This window comes from Zerene cesonia, chromosome 17, assembly GCF_012273895.1.
Source record: "Zerene cesonia ecotype Mississippi chromosome 17, Zerene_cesonia_1.1, whole genome shotgun sequence".
Taxonomy (NCBI): domain Eukaryota; kingdom Metazoa; phylum Arthropoda; class Insecta; order Lepidoptera; family Pieridae; genus Zerene; species Zerene cesonia.
The window spans coordinates 6,580,877-6,590,860 of record NC_052118.1 but is presented as its reverse complement, the minus strand read 5'-3'; the positions used below and the strand labels follow the sequence as shown (position 1 = coordinate 6,590,860).

The 9,984-nt window shown below is 33.1% G+C and overlaps 1 protein-coding gene across 2 annotated transcripts; it reads right to left on the bottom strand.

Annotated features, from left to right (window-relative positions):
* Positions 1–1,379: 1,379 nt before the first annotated feature.
* LOC119833544 (cysteine--tRNA ligase, cytoplasmic) lies at positions 1,380–9,933 on the bottom strand. 2 transcript variants are annotated; one of them, XM_038357595.1, is made up of 12 exons: positions 9,796–9,933; positions 9,468–9,711; positions 9,112–9,378; positions 8,188–8,404; positions 7,740–7,950; positions 7,244–7,476; positions 6,532–6,765; positions 6,010–6,145; positions 5,322–5,527; positions 4,217–4,379; positions 2,393–2,589; positions 1,380–1,733 (listed from the first exon to the last, which is right to left on the bottom strand). In XM_038357595.1, exons 2-12 carry the CDS (start codon positions 9,647–9,649, stop codon positions 1,608–1,610), a joined length of 2,172 nt encoding a protein of 723 aa, XP_038213523.1. In that variant the 5' UTR covers positions 9,650–9,711; positions 9,796–9,933; the 3' UTR covers positions 1,380–1,607. The 2 variants fall into 2 exon arrangements, with proteins under 2 accessions (XP_038213523.1, XP_038213524.1); XM_038357596.1 differs by having other exon boundaries at positions 9,468–9,671; positions 9,796–9,924.
* Positions 9,934–9,984: the final 51 nt, after the last annotated feature.

Below are 9,984 nucleotides of genomic sequence, written 5' to 3'. Positions count from 1 at the left end.
TAAAAAGCAGTTATTTTTACTAAGTTACAAATATGTAAATGCAACATTACAGGTTTTACTTAAAACCAATTATGCTCTGTAATAAATAAAATTGATGATGAATTATTATATTTTTTGTACTTAGAGAATGGTTCTTTCTTAAGAAAAATAAATTATTTTCTAGAGAAAAAAAGCTTTATATGATAACTTAATATATCTACATTAAATACATCAAATTAATACCTTGATTTTCAAATCAATTGAACCTTTAATTAGAGTTGATATTTAAGAAAAAACAAAAATTAAAAAAAAAACGAAGTTTTGCTTCTTTATGAAATAAATGTGAAGACAGTAATCAAATACTACAATCCCTATCTGTTCAAGATTTCTGTTTACCTTTCAATATCTGTAAATATTTAATCGAATAAAACCTTTTCTGAAATCGCCCGAAATTAAATACACAAACAATAAAAGAAATACAAATAAGTACGCAGGTTTGTTATGCTATTTGAGGTGCTTTAAATCGATAGATTTTTTTATAAATTAAGTTATAAATAACAAAATTCTTCAGATATCATTTATATATTATCATAGACACAAAAAATATTTGAATAAACTACTACCACGGTAATACTATCCCACAGTATTGTAACTCAGCTGTATCAAATATACGTATTTTTCGTTTAAACAAATAAAATACTTAGTCAATGGAATAGAAAGTGTTTAATAAGAAATTATATTGTCTAAGATTGATAGATTTGATTGAAATACAGACGTGTTTTAATTTGATGAATGACTTAATAACGAATCGGTTTTATAAATTTGCGACCGTAAAACTTGAGCGCTTCGACTGAGACGCACTAAATGCTTTATTATTATTTTTTAAAGTATAAAAATTTCGTTTTTGAATACACAGCTTCTTTAAATGTCTTAAAATATATTAAATTGGTACTTGTGGTAATTCTTCGTAAAAAAATCGAGTTTAATCAGATGGGAATTAGAGGTTAATGTTTTAAAACAACACACCGACAATTCGTCACTGCGGCAAATTCGCAACTATTTGTCGTGCGCGTGCCGAGATCCAAGCGCGTCGGTATCACTACATAGTATAAAACAAAGTCGCTTTTTCTGTCCTTAAGTCCCTATGTATGCTTAAATCTTTGAAACTACACAACGGATTTTTATGGGTTTTTTTTAATAGGGTGATTTAAGAAAAGGTTTATATGTATGATAAGATATATTAAACTACTCCGAAATAACGCGTGCGAAGCCGCAGGCAACAGCTAGTAAGTTTATATAATGATTAGCTGTTCGCCCCGGCTTCGCCCGTGGTTATATATGTCACTCAGTGAAGTTGTAGCTTTCTAATGGTGAAAGATATTTTGCAATCGGTCCGGTGGTTTTTGCGTGAAAACGTTATAAAATTTACAAAAGTTTCCTCGTTATAATATTAGTGTTGATAATAATAAAAAACCATTTATTTCCATTTCCAACCAGATTTTACATACATTAGGTATATGAATATGAGACAATTATGCTTGAAGTAAAAATACTGTTAGATTGTATAAAAGTACTGATACTCTAATATTCACAGATATTGAATCGATTCGGAGTCCTATTAGCAGTGTTTATGAACTATTTGCTGAGGCGAGATATTCGTTATATTTCTTCTCTTGCGCTTGTTGCAACTTCTGAAGCTTCTTAACTAAACCCTTACTTAGCTCCTTGCCTTCGTGGTCGTGTGTAGGCAAACCCTGGAAGATAAATTGTTATTACTGACACACCAATTATAACAATTCTAATGAATGTAGTAGTATATATGTATGATGTAGGTATTTTACTGTAGACTGAAATAATTATTTTAACAAAAACCTAAATCGATTTCACATTGTCACAACTTTACGCCCTACAGCCCAAACTGCTGAACGGATTTTTGCTTAAGGTGTCGATGTCATCATTAGAATTATGGTAATGATATAGGCTATATACAAATTAACAGAATGGCATCCGCAAAATTAAAAAGAAGGGTGGGATGATTCTTTTTTTATCCTAGCAATATTAATATCTAATGAAAGATCTTAAAAAACCATAACAATAAAGCTAAAGTTGGGTATTGTTTTTATAATAATAATTCTTGCTTATATCTTGTCTGTTTATATTGTTAATAGCTGTTTGATTGATAAAGAAGTCATGAAAATGATAAACACAAAGAATCTAAGATACTTCTATACGGTTTGGTATTTAAATTGTCAAATAAATAAATATACCGACAGCATAATAGCTAAATATTACCATTACTGAAGGTCTCATGACGAGACCTGAACTAGACACTTGTGGAAAAATCTCAATAAGATTAATATTATGAAAGATTAACTTAATATTGATATGATAATTTATTAAATGAAAAATTCACCTTATCATCAAACTTGGAATATTTGTCAGTTTCCCGCTTGAACATCTCGCCGGGCGGTATTTTCTTCTGTTCTTCCTTCGCCTTCTGCGCTTTCAGCAATTCTTCTTTTTTCTTTTGCTTTTCAGCTTCAACTCGCTTCTTCTCCTCCCGCTCTCGTGCTAGCTCTTCTTTGCTTACAAGTTTCACAATTGTACGGTCTGTGGGGATTAATATGATGTTTGCTAAATATAATTTTAATATCTATTTATTAATAGCTACCTATTAATTTTACACAGCGGAGAACACAAAAGGGTGGAAATATTAATATCAAATACATAATATGCAAAATACATTTTTTGTTCTATTGTCATCGCTTTCCTATGATCTATCGTTTGTTTTTCAAAAATATAATGTAAATGTTTCTTCATATCCAAGTATCTGATCCGTGCCGTGTTGGCCGTCCGCCGCAATTGCAATAATTCTGTGGCAATTGTGAAAATGTGTCGGTGTGAAAAAGTGCGATTTTTTTTCAAATTGTATGAAACTGCACATAGTGTGCATATCCTACTAATATTATATCCTACTAATCCTATCCTGCTTACTACTAATATTATAGATGCGAAAATTTGTAAGGATGTGTGTGTGTTTGTTGCTCTTTCACGCAAAAACTACTGAACCGATTGCAATTAAATTTGGTACGTAGACAGCTGGACAACTGGAATAACATATAATCAAATTTTTATCCAGATATTCCTACGGGATACGGACTTACGCGGGTGAAACCGCGGGGCGAAGCTAGTTTTTAATAAAATTGGTTTGATAGTTATAGCGGAAACAACAAAATACGACGTCCGTTTAAAAGTCAAGACTTATGAAATATTTAATGACGAATCTGCTGTGCGTGTTGCCGAAATTCGTGGAATAAAGATACAACGGAATGGAATAAAGAACAAGTACAATCTTAGGTTCGAAGTGGGCATTATCTATTATCAGGTAAGTATTTATTAAAACTTAGAGCCAACTAAAAATGTGTTTAATTTATTACCTAAGCAGCGATAAAAATAGAACTCGCAATAAACAATCTCGAGGTTGTCGTTGGTTATTTTGTATTTAATAAGTTTAATCTTGATAAAATCTATTTACCCATAGGATCGTCCTAAGAATGTTCTATGAGGTATGGACGTAGTTGTCGGTTTTAAAAACGGGCATTGATCTATTTTATATATTGAGCTCGTAAACATGCAGTGAGGAAAATATGATAAATACTAGACGCTCCTTCCGGTTCCGCCCGGATATCACAAGATTTATCCTAAGAGAGCATTTAATCCCGATAAAAAATATCCTATCAGTTAAGTCGGCTCATACTATGACTGCATACCAAATTTCATCAAAATCCGTTAACAGTTTCAGAGTGATTGACGGATACACATTCAAACAAACAAACTTTCACATTTATATTTTTTTTTATGTGGCGACGCCACCGCCTATCAGCAATCACAAAGCTTTTATAGCTGTTGTGGAGTTGTTGCCGGCTTTCGAAGGTGAGAAAGAAGAGTGATAAGCTCTCTTTATTGCATAGTATAAAACAAAGTCGTTTTTGAACGTTTATATGTATAATGACACCTATTAAACTACTCCGAATTAACTCGTGCGAAGCCGCGGGCAAAAACTAATTTTTGTGTTTGTGTTAACGCCTGTGGGATTACAAAAGAGTGTAGACTAATCCACAAGGGTAGTGGTAGTACGTACTACTATTTCACGGTAGTATTAGTGTGATAGTGTTATTAGTGTGATGATCGAAATTTTAGGCTAATGATGATGATGATGATGATGATGAGGATTTACCGGGTTTGTCCTCCAGCCGCACGCCCAGCGCGGGCAGCACGCTGTCCCGCAGCGCGTCGCACAGCGCCAGCACGGGTGCGCACGCCGCGCCGCGCGCCGCCTCGCGCACGTGCCCGCGGAACGCGCTCAGCGCCTCCAAGTACGGCATCACCGCTTCTTCTAGCTGTGCGATTGTAGTTATTTATTACTAGCTGTGCCCACCGGTTTTACCCACGTAGTACCAGATGTTATATAGTCTGAAGCCTTCCACAATAAATTGGCTATCTAACACTGAGAGAATTTTTGAAATCGGATCAATAGTTCCTGAGATTAGCGTGATGAATCAAACTCTTCAGCTGTATAATGTTAGCATAGAAGGTGAAAATTATTAATTGATATTATATTGAGAACACGGTCTAGTAATACTTTTAAAAAGAACGATTTCAATTTTTGTGTATGTTAACGGAAACGTATTTATTGTATATTATTCCTAAAGATGCCCGGCGAGTACCAGAATCAAATTGTGTACATGTTTATAATTTTTGCACTATGATTATCAAAGTCAAAAATATTCAAATAACTTGGATGTAACAAAAACATTAGTATTGTTATAAATCATTTACTACCGTAAAAGCCAGTTTATATTTAATGTCATTAAAATACAATACATTTCAAAGCATTAAGACAGTTTTGTATCATGCGCAATTTAATGATATAACGAATACTGCTCTATTAATTTCTTCGTGTAAGGCGCGAAACTAATATTACGCAAGAGCTGAGTATGGGAGTTGAGTATACGGATTTTTTAATGCTCATTTTTAGAGTATCCATCCACCTCTTTATAAGTATGTGAATATAATAATTTTATTATAATTTTAATAGTATGAAAATACTTTATACATAAATATTACAATTTACATAGAACAATAATACTTTTATTGCGACAAAGCCATATTGTCAGTAATGCTGTTATTGATTGTAATTAAAGAAATATGTTTTAGAAGTACTGCAAGAAGCTTTATGATTTTTTTTTCTGAGTCAATTCACGCCACTAAATTCGAAAGTAATCGCAGCTACACTCTGCATAAATGCTAGAAAAAAACACATATCATAATCTTAAACTTACACAAACGTTGTTTGCGTCGCCAACTGGGAAACCGATGAGGCCTCTAGGACCCTCAATTGCTCCAAATATATGCAGTATATCTGTAACGTATCGCGCCGCAGACGCCAGGAGCGGTGAGTTCCGTGGTGTCGTTTGACGCAAGTATACGTGCACCGCACCCACTAGATCCCTGAGAGCATCTATCGCACTTCGAGTGTCTATATTATCTGTAATTTTAAAATTCGAAATTCGAAATTTAAAAAATATAATTTCAGTTCCACGACGACTTTAGTAAAGACGAGCGATTCATGTTATGTTGTGAAGGATTACATATCATGTGTTTAAGGTAGTCTAATTATGCCTTGCGGTTGTACCCTCGTCGTACATGATGTTATGTTGCCTATAGCCGTTTTTAAAAGAGATTTTTTTTAAAAACCGAACCAGTAGTGCCTGATATTAGGGTGCTCAAACTTAAACAATCTCTTCGATATAAAGATATCATCGCAAGTAAATATCGCAGATATTTATTTAAGCAAATTATTGAATGCAGTTGGACACAAAACAATACTTATTAGAATTCTGTTTATTTTTAATGTTATTCAGGCAATATTACAGAAATTTTCATTTTTATTGAATCAAATTAATAAACATAAAAGTAACTTAATGTTATCTTTTAAAAGCTTTAACAGATAACAATAATTTAACGTACCACAAAGTGCTGCATGTACTTGCTCCTTCACAGCTGAAATTTTATTAGAGAGCTGCTGTTCTTCTGGACTCCATTCTCCTCCGCAACCTTCATCATATCCACTTCGTAATGCATCTTTGACGGTCAAGAAGAATTCCTAAAAACGATTAGTAACCGATTTGGAAAAAATGTAAATGAATAATACATTATTTTGAATGTTGAAGTACAAACCACAAATATTAAAGCTATGATCATCAAACCCATTATCGTCTTTACCATAAGGGCGCACGGGGCCCGTGCCCAGGGCCCCCATCCTCATGGACCCCGGAGGACCAAGAATCTTCCATTTTTGTCAAGCACGAAAATATCTAATTCAATAATCGATTTAATTAATTCTTAAGCTTAGCACTTTTACTCACCAAAATTGCCCCATTGCTTATGTGTCCAAGGGCCCGCCCCCCCCATAGATTAAGACAGCCTTGACCAAACCGTGTGTTTCTCTGATAAAAGCTACTTTTAATTTTAAAGAACAAGCAAACTTACATTAAACAATTTTTCAGTCTGGATCGCCATTTCCATGGTATTATCGGAGTAATCCAGTGTATCTTTCCAGCTGTGCAAAAGGAAAGCGATGCGTAACTGCCGGGCGGTGTGACGTCGTAACGCGTCTGATATCGTCACGAAATTCTTCAATGATTTTGACATTTTGCAACCAGCGATAGTAAGATGACCAGTATGAAGGAAGTAATTCACCCATCCTGGCTTGTCAAAATATGCCTATGAAAGAAAAAACTTTGTAACTTATGATAATGCCTTCCCATATTTGTTACAAATATTACAAATATGAAAGTGTGTGTGCTTGTTTTTTCGTCTGTCTGTCTAAAGTCGCAAAGGAGTGTTTCTGTGATACGATTTATGTCTGGAGATATTTAGGACGTTAAAGCATGATACAGGCGACTTTTTAACGAGGGGAAACATCCATTTCTCATGGGAATTTCCTTTCACTACAGGGCCGAAACTGCGGGTCTAAACCATTATATAATTCTACATGTAATACTTCTACATAAATACATAAGAATATTCTTTTTATTATGTTAAACTTTACTATTACAATGTTATGAAAGAAAAAAATATTGTGAATAATAATTCGTTTCTATAAAATAACAATGTCCCTTACCACTACAAATTCTAAAATATACACATGTTATGCAAATTCACTAACATGTCAAGTGTACATTCACAATGGCATACTGACCTCACTTTGAGCCAATTCATTATCATGGTGGGGGAACTTCAGATCTACTCCTCCAGTGTGAATATCTAAATTGGAACCGCAAACGTCGCCCGCCATTGCAGAGCATTCGATATGCCAGCCAGGCCTGCCCGCGCCCCATGGGGAATCCCATGATGGTTCTCCAGCCTTGCTTTTTTTCCAGAGGGCAAAGTCATTGGGTGACTTTTTCTCCGCACTTTCATCACTCAAATCACCTGTAATTAATAAGGTTGTATAAACTTCAATTTCATTCTAGATTAAATAAAATAAGCCTGTGTACATTTTATCAGTGTGTATCATGTCATTTTTATATGAAGATACATAATGATGCATATTCAAATTGCTATTTTTTTTATCAATAGATGGTGCTACACATATAAAAAAAATATAACATGCTTACTGTTTATTTGACTCTAGCAACTTATATGAAAACAGGCAACAGGCAACATCTAAGGATATTATGTTATGGAATGCTTACCTTCTCCTTCTTGCAAGGATTTTGCATCCCCATATGCTTCTGGAACCAGCCGAGCATAGTGGTGTTTGTCTTTACCATCAAATTCACTAACATTGAAGTACACTGAACCTTTTGATTCGTAAGCAAGGCCATTATCAATAATTTTCTGTATAAATGCAATAATTTGTGGTACATACTCGCTAACTCTTGTTAATACATCGGGAGGTAGTATCTATAAGAAGATTATACAATGGTTATTTCAAAGACATGTTTATGTAAAATACAAAATCATAATATATTTTTCTCCGTTATGATTATTGACATACCAAAGATAATCAAAGAAGCATTAAAATTGTATGTTTTTTTAAATACTTACCGTATTTAAAAATTTTCAGATTAAATATGTCAAAAACTTAATTGAAAGATAAAGTTTAAGAAAAACTGAACATTTTAATTGAAGTCAACTTACATTTAGTGCCTTCATGTCTTTATGATATTCGTTTTCCCAATGCCTAGAGAGTTTTGTAAATACTGCATTGTCTGTAACACTCGCACCATATTTACTATCTAACCATTCTGATAGCGGATCTTTAGCAGATTTTAATATTTCAGTCTTAGCAGAATTAACCTTTTCTTCATCATTCAATTCTACAGCTCCTTTTAATTCTTTAACTGCTCTTGCAACACTGAAATGTAATATTATTTATTTATTTAATTATTATCTAATTTTTACATAAACTGAAGGATTAATCTAACTTATTTGTGGATATTGAAAAGTAGAATTTGACCCTTGATTGCATAGCAAACCCAGTTAAATTTTTTTTAAGTTAACGATAATTTTGTTAAATTATCAACAAATGATAAATGAGCTGTGAAATAATAAACTTTTAGTAGCATTGCCTAAAACTAAAAATCTTTACAAGCCACTAGTATTAAAAATAAAATGCTACTGAATCAATTTTGAAATATTGTATTCATCTAGTAGAATTCTAAATTTTTGAAGATCCTGGTTTGGATTGAGCAACTAGCATACACAGTTTCAACATTTACCACCGGTTCGGAAAGCAGTTTACTAGAAGCTACAGAGGAGAGCCGGCAAAGAAACTTTATATACAATATGTTAATATACAGTAATATTATAAAGAGGAAATATTTATATATATTTTTTTATTTTTGTAACATTTTCACACAAAATCCAGGACCCAGGAATGCTTCTACTTCACTGAGTGACATAGGCTACATGTACTACGGCCAAGCCAGGAGGAGTTAGTTAAATAGTCTTAATGTGTACTATTTCTGTAATACTCTGACACAGCAATGCAATGAACTCAAAAGACACTTTTCCATATTATGCATGTTGCAGGTTTGCTAATTTGTTTTTAATAAAACTTACTTATCTAGTAATTTTTGTAAACAATTTTTCTTGTCTATATCAGCAGTATTTTTCACTACTTCCTCGTAATAATCCACGACAGCAGTTGCATCGTCTACAATTGTATTAAGGCTTTTTTCCTCTCCAATATATTTCTCATATAAATAATTTTGTCTTCCTCTTTTTATAATTTTATCATCTATATCTGTTATATTCATCACAAAAAATATATCATAACCAAAATAGTCAGTCAGAACACGTCGTAGAATATCAAATGATATATAGGACCTGAAAGTAATTTGATAAATATTATTGTATGTTTTTTAAATATTATTCTAGGAAATGAATTAGGATATCAATAACACAATTAAAGTAACCTTGCATGACCCATGTGGGAAGCATCATACACTGTTGGACCACAACTGTACCAATTGACTCGATTACCATTGGAACACACGAACTCTTCTTTTTGGCGTGTAAGACTATTATATAGCTTTAAAGTTGGTCTTGCTTCCGAACTGATCGGCGGGCTCCAACATGGTTGACTTCTCTTCGACATTTTTAGATAGTAAGTAGTAGAACTATTCAAACACAAGTAAAATAAGACTATAAGTACATAACCTAAAAGTAAACCATGTAATTTAAGAATTATTGTATACATTTGATATAATAATATCAATATTAATTTGTTAATATTTTCATTACCAGTTTTTTGTTTAAAATTATATATTCTCCTTCATTTCTTTGAAGCACTTTATTATTAAATGTAATCGGAATTACTCATTTATACCCTAATACAGCTGGTAGAAACTTTGACTTTTCAGTTTTGACACGTGTGCTGACATCTGACAACAGCTGATGTCCATTTGGGGCAAGTGTCATTGTGACATTCTG

Coding starts and splice junctions, on each gene's coding strand:
- LOC119833544 (XM_038357595.1), bottom strand. CDS start 9,649: ATGTCGAAGAGAAGTCAACCATGTTGGAGCCCGCCGATCAGTTCGGAA. Junction 9,379..9,467: donor TCCCACATGGGTCATGCAAG/GTTACTTTAATT, acceptor AATTACTTTCAG/GTCCTATATATCATTTGATA. Junction 1,734..2,392: donor ATTCCAAGTTTGATGATAAG/GTGAATTTTTCA, acceptor TTTATCTTCCAG/GGTTTGCCTACACACGACCA.